The sequence below is a fragment of the Prinia subflava genome, chromosome 17 (assembly GCF_021018805.1).
Source record: "Prinia subflava isolate CZ2003 ecotype Zambia chromosome 17, Cam_Psub_1.2, whole genome shotgun sequence".
In the NCBI taxonomy this organism is placed as follows: Eukaryota; Metazoa; Chordata; class Aves; order Passeriformes; family Cisticolidae; genus Prinia; species Prinia subflava.
This window is the reverse complement of record NC_086263.1, coordinates 7,556,611-7,571,461: the sequence shown is the minus strand read 5'-3', so window position 1 is coordinate 7,571,461 and position 14,851 is coordinate 7,556,611. Positions and strand designations below refer to the sequence as shown.

The following is a 14,851-nucleotide window of genomic DNA, read 5'->3' as shown; positions in this document are numbered from 1 at the left end:
AACGAAACTTTACAAAGACACTGTAAATTGTGTATTTACACTATAAACAACTTCTACTACATTTGCAGCTTTGCGTCAACAGTTTAATATAGACATTTTAAAAGCACCCTTACAAACAAAAGTATTGCACTGGCATTATAAAATTTCACAGTAAGTTTAACTTCTAGGCCTTGGTAAAAAACAGTGCAAGAGCTTTTCATTGTGCAAGAGCTTTTTATCCAAACCTTCCGGGTTATTAAAAATAATAATAATTAAAACAAAACAAACCCAACTATATGACAAGCTGCAGTGATTTTTCGGTGAATCAGGTTCAATTTTTTTTTAGCTCTCACTTCTTGAAGAGATTTTTGGGATCTTTTTTCACCATTTCAAAGCATATCCAGTCCAACACTGAAACAGGTGCATTTGGCAGAGATATGGCTCCACGTGTCCATTTTATGGTGAGTCCACAATGCTTGCAGAGATTATTCCACAATTGTTTTGAGTAGGAAATCTCTTTCCATAATTTCCAGCATTTCCCCCACTTTTTGGGGCAGTAATGTCAATAGTCATGTCTTCAACAGATCCTGAAGATAACACATGAAGAAAAGGTTACTCCAAAATAGTCTTAGAACAAATGGCCAGATAACTCTAAACTGTTACTGAAGGTCAATCTTAAAAGTACTTTTCCTCATGTTTAACAGCCAGTTGGGATCCAGAGGAAAAATCCATCAAGTCACCAACCCATCTCTAATAGTGGCCAAGTGTGATGTCTCAACAAAGTCATAAGAACATGGCACACAAGTAGTATCTCCTCAGGATACCATCTCAGCTGCCACTGACTGCCCCAGATCTTCCTGAGCCAAACACATTATCTTTACATCTCTTCTGCTTTGTCCTTTGGATTTTTGAATCAGTAAATTTTTATCTGTCCCACTGTCCCATGCCAAGTAATCCCACACTTCAATTACATAGCACATGACATTTTGTTTGTTCCTGCTTTGCCTTGGGAGGCATGCACTTCATGCCTTTCCCATAGTGACTGTATAGACTTCTAGAATTTTATATTCTGCAACTCTTTTCAGGCTTGAGGATCCTATTCTACTTGTTATTCCTTTAATAGAAGCATTCTGTATCACGAGAATTCACACCTTTCTCTACTATAAAATTTTTAAGATGGGAAATCAGAACAACATGTAGTGTTCCTTTCATAACTTCAACAAGTTAATGCTCAAGAAGGTTTCCAAATGGCCAGTAAAGTGAGGGCATTTGGGGTTTTTTGTTGGGTTTTTTTTGGTGGTTTGTTTTTTGGTTGTTTTGTTTGGTGGGTTGGATTTTTTTTTTTTGTTGGTTTCTTTTTTGAGGGAGGGAGTTTTTTGTGTGTGGGGTGGTTTTTTGTTTCTGATTGTGTATGTGTGTGGTGCTGGTTTTTTTTCCTCCTTGTCCAGACAATATCTGCCCAAACATGTTTAACTCGTTTGGTTAAGTTCATAAATATCTCCTGATGGGGAGAGGATTTGGTCTATCAGCAAGGAATGATCTGATTCAGACAGTTGTTTATGAGAAGTTCTAAGGTACTTCAGATGAACTTACTTCAAAAGGGAACTCTAAATTATCTTTCAAGGTGAAACCACGTTATCCTTTGTTTCACCTTGCAAGTAAAATCCAAGAGTTTATGTTCCAATATGTAGCATACCTGCTGTACACCCCCTCTGCTTTGGTTCCTTCTGAATTACCATTACCAAAGTTTGTTTACTATAGCAACAGAAGCTGCCATTTACCTGGGATATCTTGTACTAAATCACTATATATACATATTTATATATATATATATAGGACATATGTATCCAGTTACAATCAGGAATAAGACTTGAAATATTTCAAAATGATGGATAACTTTCACTACTAGGAGCTCATTACAACAGAATACATATCCATGCACACACATTGCATATCAAGAGATAGGTTATCTACTGAGCTCAATACCTGCAATTGTCATGATCTTCAGATGGAAAGGTTCTGCATAGTCATTTATAAATGCAAAATCTTTCCCTGCAAATATGGACCTGCCAATTTTAGACCCATTTCAGAAAAAAGAGGTCTGAAAATAGAATGATTCATTTTCAACAGCCTATTTTCTAATTGCAGGTGTAGTTAATAATAAACTAAAGAGCAGCAACAATCCTTGAAAGTTGTATTGCTGCTGTTCTTTCCTGCCTCCTACAAGTTTTCTGTTAAACAATAATTATCTATACTCAATCTCCCTACTATTAAAACTTCCTCTCAAGAAAATTTCATGGCTTTCATGAAAGAAGATAATTTCCACATGAACTTTTCTGTAAATCAACAGTGTCTTCAAAATGTAGTTTCAAGGTGAAGCAGGAAAAGCTGATCTTGTCTATAATGAATCAGAACAGTGAGATGTTTAGAATCCTTGAACAGTTCAAACAGTACAAAACTGTGTTTACAGTTCCTTTAAGAGAGGATTTTACATAGTGAAGTGAAGGCGTGACTTTTCCCCACACACATTTTCAAGGCATTAAGCATGCTTTTCTTTCTAAATGAACATGCCATATAAATTAACACACTGGGGATATTTTGAAAAACTTCCTGTTTTTCCACCATGCTTTGAAATTGGACCTAGACACTTCCTTTATACATCGGATATTATCATATCTTTTGTAGATGACTGAGGTTCAAGACAAGCAGTTTAACTGATTATTGCAATTACGAGTTTCAACCTCTTACCTACAGCTCTGCCCCCAAGTTAAATTCAAGTCAGCATTTCACCTTTCTTGTTCTCCAATGAAGCAACGTTTCCTGGTGCTAATGAGGGGGCTTCCCCTCCCAAAAGCTGGTGTGGGGTAGTGGTTCATGGCCATTTCTGGCAGCATTTGGTGGCTGTGAGGATCAGTTCAGAATGCCACGGCTCCTGTGCTCCACAGCTCGCCGCTTGCCAGCTCCACCACGCTCCCCGGGCTTCACTCCTGCTCGCCTTTACCGTTCTTAGACAGCTACAGAAGTGCCTTCCCTGCCTAATACCATCTGTGCAATCTTTCCCACTCCTTTTTTTACCGTCTGAGCTGAGAAAGATTCCCCACTACTTTATTTTAAGAAGCGTCAGCTGCGAGCAGGTGCTTTAACACAGCAAGCGCTAAACCGAATCTCGGGCAAGTGAGCTCTCCCAGGCTCTGGCCGCAGTGGGAGCTCCCAGCCGGACTCCCCGGCTCTCACCTGCCGGGCTCGGCGCGGCGCTCCCCGGCGCGCTGCAGCTCCAGCTCGGCGGGGCGGGCGGGGGCCAGCGCGGCGCCGAGGCGGAGGCTGAGGCCGTGCACCAGCCGCCGCAGCAGCGTGTCCCCGCGGCCCTTGGGCGCCGGCAGCCCCACGTCGTCGCGCAGCTCCTCGGGCGGCACCTCCAGGTTGCCCGCGTACCAGAACACCCACCACACGAGGCTGAGGAAGATGCCGATGCCGCCCGCGTAGATGAGCAGGTCGGAGAAGAACACGTCGGCGAACACCCCGGCCAGCAGCACCGCCAGCCCCAGCGCGTCGAAGGCCAGCGCCAGCCAGAAGGCGGCCACGCAGCGGCCCAGCCCGCCCGGGGCCGCCATCGGGAGCGGCGCCACCGCCGCCTCGGGCCGCGCGCACCTGAGGGGAGGCGGCGGCGGCGGCGCGAGGGCGGCGCCCACCTGAGGGCAGCGCCGGGCCGCGCCCTCCACCCGCGGGCAGGTGCAGGACACGCCCCCGCACCTGAGGGCACGGCCGGGCCCGCCCCCGCACACCTGAGGCCACGCCCCACACACCTGAGGGCACGGCCCCGCACACCTGAGGGCACGGCCGGGCCCGCCCCCGCACACCTGAGGGCACACCCCCGCACACCTGAGGGCACACCCCCGCACACCTGAGGGCACGCCCCACACACCTGAGGGCCCGCCCCCGCACACCTGAGGGCCCGCCCCCGCACACCTGAGGGCACGCCCCACACACCTGAGGGCACACCCCCCGCACGCACACCTGAGGGCACGCCCACACACCTGAGGGCACGCCCCCGCACCTGAGGGCACGGCCGGGCCCGCCCCCGCACACCTGAGGGCACGCCCCACACACCTGAGGGCCCGCCCCCGCACACCTGAGGGCCCGCCCCCGCACACCTGAGGACACGCCCCACACACCTGAGGGCCCGCCCCCGCACACCTGAGGGCCCGCCCACACACACCTGAGGGCCCGCCCACACACACCTGAGGCCACGCCCCCGCACACACTGAGGACACGCCCCGCACACCTGAGGGCCCGCCCCGCACACCTGAGGGCACGGCCGGGCCGCGCCTTTGACCCCGCAGCTGCGCGGGGAAGGCGGGCCCCGCTGCAGGGAGGGCGGGCCCCGCTGCAGGGAAGGAAGGCGGGCACACGGCGCCCTCAGCGCTCGCCGGGCCCCCAGGCCGCGGCGGTGGGGCTCGAAGGCTGATCCGTGGTGACCGCCGGCAGTCGGGATCTGAGGCCGCTCTGGGAGTGGCGCAGGGGAGCTGTGCCAGCTGAGGCAGTGCCACCTCAGGCTCCCCTGAAGGAACGCACTCGAAAAAGGTGGTCCCCTGATGAGCGTCCACTTCGTTATCTCTGCACTTGTAAGGAGAGGCAGGCTGGTCGCAGACAGCAGAGATCTGCAATCAGTTACAAATGCACATCTGCAAGTGCAGGTAGACTCCTTTAACTGTGCTTGAGGCTTAAAAAGAGCAATTGTTATATAAGGTTGACAAACAGAAAACAAGTCAATGCAGGATGTAAAATTCAGTAAAACATTTATGTAAAAGACAAGACACATATTTCGGTTCACCCTTGTGTTAGTTAGCGACTTCATATATATTTTTTTACACTCCCAAGTCTTCAAGCACGAGAATTGTATTTAAATGTAGGATCTCCTCTGCCTGCTCTCACAAGGGCCTTATATCTAACATCTTATTTGATGATGGATAAGCCACTGTTACAATAACTAGAAATATCAAGCTAACAGGAACTATGAACATGCCTAATAGCATAGGCACTTTCCACATTTTAGTGGAAATAGTGTGCAAAGAATGATGCTTCTGAAGAAAACTACTCCTCCAGTGACCTTGAGTGCTATTGCTTTACTGGGATTACAGACTCAATTCCTATCACAGCTTTTGGTTCACAAAATAGTTGAAAAGTTACAAAAACGTCAGGGTTGCAAAAGGTCAAAAAAAGTTGACACCACAGACCAAGCAGAATATTTTCATATTCATTAGTGTTTACCACTTTTTATTTAGCATCCACTTTCTTTCTAGGTAGACAGTATCTTGATATGAGGATGCCCTAAACAGGAGATGTGGTAGGGTTTTCTGAATGACAAATTAGGCTGGTTACTTCATCTTGTCTCTTACCACCTTTTTCCTATTTGGAATTTTTACCACTAGGACTTTTCAACACAATCTGCCTCGTATTCTCACTCTGCAAAGGACAGACAAGTGATCATACAGAGATCAACTGGGCAGTTCTATAAAATTTCAAATATACCACCCTTCAGTCCTGAAGTATGCATTTTTCATGCCTTAATAGGACAAGTTCACCTGGCTGACACAACTGGAATTCACACAGCCTTTGGCTTTTTTCAGATGGAAGAACAACGGTTCTGTGACCATCATGCAGGAAGAATCTCAATTGTTTTGGTAGCAGAAATAAAGGCCAAAACTACAGGTAAGATTTTGCTTGATGTTGTAATATATATATAAAGCAAAACTGTCTCGTGCCTTTTAACTCACAAATACCCTAGGTAAAAACATCTAAAATTCACAATGTAGGGCTTAGTATCAGGCTGCTAACTTAAATATCAACCTGTCCTTATTATATTGAACAACTTTTTTAAAAAACGATAGCAGTTTTTTCACCTTTAAAAACACATGTAGATTGCTGCTCTTGGCACGTATGCTTCTTGCTCCAGAAAGACAGCATTTATTAAAATATTTCTCAGCTTTTTTCCCCTGGGATAAACCCCTCTCTGCCCTTTGACACTTGAAAAATATGAGTGTTTTTGGTCTAGGCCAGGAAAGTATAAAAGGTGATAGGGTCATTAAGACAGTGATTTGTACCAGCTTGTAAATTAGAAGGAAACCAATGAAACAATTCTTGGTTAAAAAAACCTCCTGGGATCAGATTTTCTACAAAGGTATTTTACTTCATCAAGAAATGTTTACTGAAAATACACCACAGAATGATGATACAAAATGTGTTACAACAGCCAATGGTCACTGTGACTGCGGCACGGGAGCCTTTTTGGGTGCCTGCTTCGGTGGTTTTGAAGACTTCCTGGCTGCCTGGATTGACTTGCCAGCTTTCGGTGTTACAAAAGACTTTGCTTCAGGCTTTTTTGGAGTCTTTTTCATGTCTTTTCCTTTTATTCCTTCCTTTGGCTTGCTGACTTGCTTGGGTTTTTTCTCTTTTGATGGCATCTGCAAGTCTGCACACTCTTCTGTACCCTCAGGTTTTGATTTTGGAGCATCCACCGCTACAGATGGTTTCTTTCTCTTTCTTTGGGATGTTTTGGTTTTCTTGCCCAAATTGTCATCTTTTCCTGGACTTGGGCCCATTTTCTGTATTTAAGACAAATGAAAAAATTACCATTCCACCCAAGAAATATATCTCCTCTTTTTCAGGAAGAAGGATCAGTGAAAATCATTACAAAATGATAAATACTTTCAATTGATCTGTGCCCTAGTATACTTGAAGTGTGCTAACACATACTGTTCCCTAAGGAGCAATAAACAATTTAAACAGATCAAAATCTTTGGTTTTAACTGAAATGCAAGTTTCTCAATATTATTCAACAATTACCTTCAGGTCAGCTGAGCTCGTTGTTTGTATAGGCACCAGTTGTGGAATTTCTTCATCATCACAATCCCCTGGTTGTTGGACTACTTCTGCTTTTTCTTTTACCACAGGCTCCTGAGTACCTGCAGCAGCTTTACTCTCTGCTGTCACAGTGACTTGACTTGATTTCTGTTTTCTAGGTGTCCTCTTCCCTTTCTTGACTTTTGCCTTCTAGAATTAATTAGAAATGCATCTCAGACAAATTCCCATACCATTGCTAAATGGATAATAATTGTTTTAATGTGGTTAAAAATTAGATGGTGTAGCAACATTCAAGATTCTTATTCAATAGACCTGGGCTAATCAACCATATGTAACACATGAAAAAATGCATTACATGCAGAAGTTTATTATAAATAGCTCACAACTATAGTAATGTTAACATTACAATCTCTAAGTTGAATATCCATGGTCCAAATTAATTTCAGACACACGAATATAAGCAGAACTCAGTACAAAGGAATAGCCAATTATTATTTTTTAACAAGTATGACCTCCTCCTATATACACAAATATATGAGCCTGAGAATTATTCAGATGCCACTGATCAACCAACAAAGAACAGATGCATAATCAGAATCCACATATATGTATTTTCAGAAGGCAAACATGGATAAACAATACAAGCAAAGCTCTAAGAATGAATGTCAGGTCCCCTGAGTTTAGGTCTAGAAACACTTTATTTCCAGTTTGCTTTAAAACCTGTAAGGGCGTTTCCATAACTTCATTCTTATTACTGAGTATTTGAAACATGAGGCAGGAGTGTCTGACAAGTTTTAGCCTTAAAAGCCTGGGATCAGTTGCTAATGCATTTAAACCCAACATGACAATGCATAGAAGGAAGACAAAGAACTAGAACTAAATGTACCAATTTAATTTATGCAAAGTTTGAAGACATTTTGGTTACCTTCAGTTCAGTTTTCTTAACAGACACAGACAGTTGTTTGTCAAGCTCATCCAGGTTGGAGATATTTGCAGCAAATATTGGAAGTGCAACTGATTTAAGTGTTTTGAGGTGAAGAAGTTTAACATTTTTCCATTTCTGCAAAAACAAAACCAGTATGTTATGTAAAAACAAGGCTGAAGTATGAACCCATTTGTCTGTAACACAGTCAATCAGCAGTACCTTTGGTAACTTGGTACCAATCACTTTTGCTGCTGCAATGATGTTCTCAAGTATCTCATCCACTTTCATCCCAGTGTGACCAATGCGTGTTGTACTGAAAGAAGAACCAAACAATTATTATATATGGGCAAATGAACTTGTTTCAAGTTACTTGTTTAATTTAGGCATACCCAGAAATGCAAAAAGCTCACTTATGTGCAACTACCATAAAGGAGGGATGGCTATTGCAGAAATCTTTTGTGATAACAGAAGGGATTCACCTGTATTCATCTTTCCATATCTGGATATGCAACTTCTGCCTTACATTACAAAGCATTATTACCAATTCAGATCCTTTCACATACACAATACATGAAAATAATCTTATTAGAATATTTTAGAAATAGAAAAATACTATTAAATTAGATTAAAACTAAGATTGTACATGCTCTTTGACAGTCACAGATGCCTAGAAATTCCTTATGTAAAAGGAGACAAAAGCCCTTAACTTTGCCGTAAAACTTAAGTAGAACTACTACTTTAACTATATAGGTAAAGGTTCAAACCACCCCCATTAGGAATGGCAACCCCTAACATCTTCTATTCACATATCAAAGGAATAAAAATAACTCACTTAAAATTCCTACAGTTCAGGTAGAACCATCCTTCAAGTGATGCATTAATCTATTTGTACTTACTAACAGCATCCTTTGTTGTTAACTGAGAGTACAGTCCCTTGGATATGTTTATCTAGTTCCTTGGCAAGATCTTTGGCTTTCAGGTTTACAGATAAAGGTACCCTAAAAAAGAAAGAGAAAGGGGTTTAAAAAAATTATCAGAAAATCCAAAAGAAAACCAATTCTTCCATTACTAAGAAGACTCTGATCTTAAAAAGATAATGCAAGAATGGATTTCCAAAGTTTAAAGACCTACTTTTTCCTTTCATAGAAGTGTTTTCCTAGATGTGAGGGCAAAAGCCTTCTAATTCGGTCATCAGACAGAAAGAGATCGAAACTGTTCAGGAGGCGCCGCTTCGCTTCGAACATTTTATACTCCTTTTTCAGGGTTTTGTAAGAGATAATCTGCAACACAAGCACCAGTTTAGTCCCTGCTGCTGAAAACGCAACCTGAAATCCTTCTCAGAACTGCACAGACTAAAGCTGAATAACTGATAGTCCATCACAGTGCATTCCTTTAGAATGCTGTACACTATCAAAAAGAATCAATTTCCCACTGTTTTAAAGAACCAAACAATATGCATCTTCTAGCATAGTAACATCAAACAGAACTGGAGTACATGAATAACATCTAAATCAAGGTTAAATATGACAAGTGGTTTTATAGTTATATTGCTGGTAGCTTAAACAATCCAATCCAGCTGCAAAGGGCTCAAGTACTCAAATGTCGTGAGTTTTCCCAGTTGGTTACTCAAACTAGATATTGAACATTTATCTAGAAATTTTATCTGATTACTGAAAATCCTGTTTCAAACTAAAGAAATTATTTTGAGTAAACTTTGCATTTTAGAAACACCACAGTTCAAGTAGTCAGAAAAATCTTACTACAGAATGTGAATGAAACAGCAAATGAAATGAAACAGCAAAAAAGAATAACTACTTGTATTCTTTTTGGTGGTATAAAAGGAAAGAAATTACAGTACTGTATTATACCATCTAGCACCTCCTTACCCGGCTAATACTTCTGACCCCATTGCGGAGTAAAAGTTTCTTGTACAGATTTTCAGTCTGTTCTGCTGATAAATTCGGTTCATCCTTTGTGAACAGGCAAACCTCAGCTGTTTCTGGTAGAATGCCATGGGGCAGTGGTCTACAATGAGAATATGAGATGCATAAAGAATGTCTAATAAGAGAAAGAAGTTTAAGAAGTTTTCCCTAGAACTAGGACTACGCTGAGGTCAGTATCATTTAACAACAACAACAGGGAAGTGCCTGCATTTACACTCTGTTAACTACTAAATATTTTCAGTGGAACCTACACTCGGTAAGCATACAGAACTGTAAAAGTGAACCCATGGAACATCACGGCTCCAGTTAGATACAAGGTGGAATCCTCTATCCCACCAGCAGCCTTTACCACACCAGGAGGAGCCTCCATGCTCCTCCCTTCATTAGACAAAACTTTGTAACACCGCGGCCCTCATACATGGATGTAAACTTTCTCAATACAGCACAGCTACAGTTTAAAAGGAGACTTCTAATTCATATTCAGGTTTGGCTATCAAAAGAAATAAGTCTTACTAATGACTTGGTGGTGGTGTGTCAAGACAAAAGAAGCGATCTATGTTCTCAGGTTTATGGCCTGAAAGGCGCGTACCCTGTAACTGGCACCCAACAGAACCAGTATTCTCCGTGCGAAAGGTGGCTCGGCCTAGCTCCCATAATACAAAAGAGGGGTAAAGCAGCGTTCTGGCCCGGCAGCTCTTAGTCACGGCATGAAAGCTCCCAGGACGAGGCCGTGGCAGCCAAACCCTTAAGCTCAGAATCTGCAAAGTGCTCTTTTCCAAGCCAAAGGACACGAGCAACCCCAGTAACCATGCGGCCGCACAGCAATGTCTTACATTCTGATGACTTTTGCCACCTGCGGGACCTTCCACACCGTCAGCACCAGATGGACGCTCTCGCCCTCGTTGAGGAGCAGCTCATCTCCCTTGTTTTTTTTTCTGGCAAAAGCCACGAGAGCCTCCACCGCCTTCTTCACCTGCAAAGGCACCACAACGGCAGAGCCGCGGGTCAAGCCCGGCCTGGCCGCGCTCCGGGAGTTCCCGGCCGGCCCCCCGCAGCCCCCGGGAGCGCCCCGGGAGTTCCCGACCGGCTCCCCGCAGTACCTGGGCACGGTCCAGGTGCTCCTTCTCTTTCGCCATGGTGCCACCGGTGCCACGTGCGCCCGCCGCGCCTGCGTGCGCGCCGCTTCCGGGGCACGGCGGGGCCCGTCCGGGGCGGGGCGGAGGGGCGGGGCAGGGGGCGGGACAAGGCGGAGGGGCGGGGCGGGCCCGAGGGGCGGGGCGTGCCCGAGGGGCGGGGCCGGGCCCCGCGGTGCAGTCACCGCTCTCGCTCCTGCGCTCGGCTGCAGTTGCGAACCGGGGCGGGTGCTCCGTGTGTGCGGGAGGGACAGGACAGGGCTCGTCCTGTGCTTGCCGGCAGCTTTGGCCCAGCAGGATCACGGGCTCACCGGACGTGGAGCAGAGTGCCGGAGGCCGTCAGTCCATCCCCTTCGGCACTAGGGCCAGCCGCGGGTCAGGCCGGAGTGCTCAGAATTGTAGCCGCTCTGTCCTCACAGTGAAAAACGTTTTGTCGGACTCGCCTTGTTGTATTGACGGTGCTCTCTTGGTCCAGCCCCGGCTGCTGCTGGTCCCCTTTGCTTCCAGGGGCGGCTCGTGGTTAGCGTTCTGTGCCCCGGGCGCTTTCCAGCAGAGCTGTGTCCCTGCCAGTCATTTCCCAACCTGTGTTGCCGCAAGGGGCTGCTCCTTCCCAAATGCAGGTTTGCGTTTGCGTTTTTTGAGTATTGGCGGGTTTGTGTTGCCGAGTCTTTCCAGCCTGTCCAGGTCCCTCTGTTCATGACGGTAATGACTGATCCCAAGTTTGATGCCCCCTGCAAACTTGATGTGACCATGCTTCAGGTCACTGTTAGAGATACTGAATAGAACATGTCCCGGGATAAATGCCAGCAGTACTCCATTTGCTACTGCCCTTCAGGAGGAGAACAGCCATTATCTCTGCCCTCCAAGCCCTGTTATCTGAACAGTGGTTACCATTCTAGTGGACTACCCAGCACAGCATCATGTTTAGGAAGAATTGAACGTGTTCTTCAGATTCCTTCTTTGAAGACTATCCCTGATTTTACCTCCTGTATTTTTGTCCTTTTGCACTGCAGTGCTGTCATAAGTTCCCTGTTTAGCCATGCTGGTCTCCTGATAGATTTACTTGTTTTGCTGTGTATCAGGAGCTGTTTGTGTGGTTAGAGGAGGTTGTCCTTAAAGAACCTGCTGCCAGATTTTCTGAGCTCCTTTGCCCTTCAGAGCTGTCTCCTGTGGGATCCTGTCCACTGGTTCTCTGAACAAACCAGAGTCTGTCTCATGGAGTCAAGGGATGGAATTGTGCTGCTCATTTTCCTCACACACTCTGTCTTGAGCATGGCTGTTTCCAGGTCACTGCCACTGGGACAACCACTGATTATCACATGTCAAACCATTTCTTCCTCATGTGTGACTAATAAAGGGAGAACTGCTGCATCTCTAGTTCAGAAATGCATTGACTGACTACATGGAAATAGCTTAATTGTGGAATGCTTATTCCATTGAGCTCCATGCTGGATAAATACATTGTTCTGAGATAAAATCTAGCCTGGAATTACTTTGGTCTCATTCTCACAGTGCTATGTGTGCCCTGGCAGCTTTAGGTTGTCTGCATTCATCACACATGTAAGCTGCTCTCTGGATAACACAGATATGCATAAGCAGGGCTTAAACAAGCATGAAATTAGGAGTCTTAGTCATTCACTCTTCTCTAGACTTTTTCCCCCGCTCTTTGCCTTTCTATGTATGGTTTTATTTCTTCTCATCAGATGTCTTCCAACAAAATTTGTTGCTCCATCAGTGTGGCCAGTGCAAAGAGAAACTAAAACACCCTAGTTTCTTGGCAAGCTGCTTTATGTAGTGGTTTATATTTTCTTTCTGCTGTTAGTGTTCTTGGAGCAATAGTGGAATAGTTGATGGCATCAAGGCCTATCCAGACTTAGGAAAGAACTATACAGACATACACTGACTTTAAAGAGTGAAAAAGAAAATCCTAGAAAATGAAAATTTTCCTTTCCTATTGGGTTTTTTGAACAAAACCAAAACCAAATCAAAACAAAAAAGCAACTGGCTAAGTAAAAGAAAAGCCGTCCTTTGTTGCCATGTTGTATGAAGTACTGATTAGAGAAATTACTGAAGGTGAGGATCATGCAGGATAGCCAAGGAGGGCAGACTCATTAAAACCTTTTCAGTACTGCTGGAATTTCTGTATGTGATACCAGCTGTGGTGCTGTGTATTCTGATAATTGTATTAGCCTTGCTTCTATCTTTGCACATTTTAGGGCAGCTTTATTTTAATAAAACATCAATGTATTAATGTGACATGTTAAAACAAAATAGAAAAAGCTAGATGACTGGAACATCTCTCTGAAAATGAGCCAGGCTAGTCTTGTAAGTTATCCTTGAACAGCATATTTGAAGACAGACTTTACTGGGTCAGTATAGAATTAATAGGATAAAATGGAAGGGACTATTATTAGTGACTCATATTTTAATTTTTCACATATCTGTCTCATCCAACATTCTTCTGAACAATTTTTGGTCTTACATGACTAAATTTTACCAGATGTGGTTTAACTGACTTATTCTAATCATTTTCACTTGAAAGGTACTTGGCATAGCTAACAGAGCTGTCATGGAAAAACTAAGTTAATCTGTGAATAAGAAATATTTCAGATTAATACAGAATGCAATGAATATAAACTATAAAAGAGTGCACTTTTAATTCAGCAATGTCACAAATTTACAGTTATTCCTACCAGGAAATGAGGTTTGTTACTTTTATTGGTGTTTTTGCTGTACATTGTCCTGCTGTAGCTCTCAATTTAACTTTTTGGGTCATGAAAGTATGTATTTTCCTTTAAATCATTTGTGTCACTTATTTAAATGCTAAGATCGAAAATAATTGTGAGATGTTCTACCTCATTACTTATTTAAGATGTTCCTTTATGTGCCTAATTTTATACTTTCCCACAGCGAAAGGGTTGTACAAGATGCAATTGTTTCTGCTGTAAAGAGATCCTTGAGGTTTGAGGCTATTCAGGTTTCAGTTCCCAGCTTGTGTTCCTCCACAATGCCAAAATCCCAGATCTCTGTTAAGTGTAGTTCTTGCAACAAAACCAGCACAAGGAATATGCAGAGATTAAAACAGGACTAAGAAGTGCCTTACAAGAGAGCTCAGAAGAGAAATCTCCCCCCTTGACCAGAGTTCAAGCACTGTTTTCTTTTGGGTGTCCTGAAAATCAGGAATCCTGCAATCAGCTTCCAAGTCATTCACAGACACCACGAGGGCTGTTCCACAGGACAGAGCCTGGCACTGGACAAAGCTGCAGAGCTTTCTTGTTGTAATGCTTTGCCTTACACCCCTTCTAGGGGTGTAACAGATGACAGGAACACTGCCTCAAATACCTTCTTGTCACCCATCAGTTAATCTGTCACGTCTCTTATTACTCTTATTAAAAATTGGGGGACTCTTTGGGTGTATGGAACTGAGAGGAGATGCAGAAAAAATTACATTGGAAGGAAAGTCAGTTAAAGGATATGGATTAGCAGAAGTTACATATACACAGACAACAGATTTTGGGTTTGTTAGCATAAATTTCTATTTTATATTAAGACTAGAATCCTTTCTAGTATTTCTTCAGAGGAAAAGTAGTATCTTGTCAGGTTTATAGTGTGATAAAATAAACACAAGGAAAGAAACAGGTTCACAATATAAAGTCTTCAGTAGTAACTCCAGTTTTGTTGGTATATTTTTCTGTACCAAATGCTCTGTAGGGTATACAAAAAGAGCAGAATAAGTGAGAGCCTTTCAGTAGCAGTTCAGGAAGAAAACAGCCTTGTCTGGAGTACACATCATCTGCTTTAACAGCATCACTGGAACAGTCTGCAGTACCAACCGAAAAGCCAGAGTAATACAGATCAAACCCCTGGGACATTGAAACAATCTTTCCTTCTTAGGTAATATGCAGTAATAAACACTTATAAAAACACATTTCTCATCATTAACATAATTTTTAATATATAGACTGGTGCCATAAGTAGGCTAAAATAGAGGTTCTTCATTGAGCAATTTT

General features: G+C 43.6%; 2 protein-coding genes across 2 annotated transcripts; both read right to left on the bottom strand.

Moving 5' to 3' along the window:
• Nucleotides 1-61: 61 nt before the first annotated feature.
• Nucleotides 62-3,692, bottom strand: LOC134559360 (transmembrane protein 238-like). Its single transcript, XM_063414044.1, has 2 exons — nucleotides 3,214-3,692; nucleotides 62-566 (listed from the first exon to the last, which is right to left on the bottom strand). The coding sequence occupies exons 1-2, from the start codon at nucleotides 3,588-3,590 to the stop codon at nucleotides 557-559; spliced, it is 387 nt and encodes a 128-aa protein (XP_063270114.1). The 5' UTR covers nucleotides 3,591-3,692; the 3' UTR covers nucleotides 62-556.
• Nucleotides 3,693-6,145: 2,453 nt separating this feature from the next.
• RSL1D1 (ribosomal L1 domain containing 1) lies at nucleotides 6,146-10,922 on the bottom strand. Its single transcript, XM_063414450.1, has 9 exons — nucleotides 10,809-10,922; nucleotides 10,542-10,681; nucleotides 9,652-9,790; nucleotides 8,897-9,045; nucleotides 8,662-8,763; nucleotides 7,985-8,078; nucleotides 7,766-7,900; nucleotides 6,823-7,029; nucleotides 6,146-6,581 (listed from the first exon to the last, which is right to left on the bottom strand). Exons 1-9 carry the CDS (start codon nucleotides 10,842-10,844, stop codon nucleotides 6,237-6,239), a joined length of 1,347 nt encoding a protein of 448 aa, XP_063270520.1. The 5' UTR covers nucleotides 10,845-10,922; the 3' UTR covers nucleotides 6,146-6,236.
• Nucleotides 10,923-14,851: the final 3,929 nt, after the last annotated feature.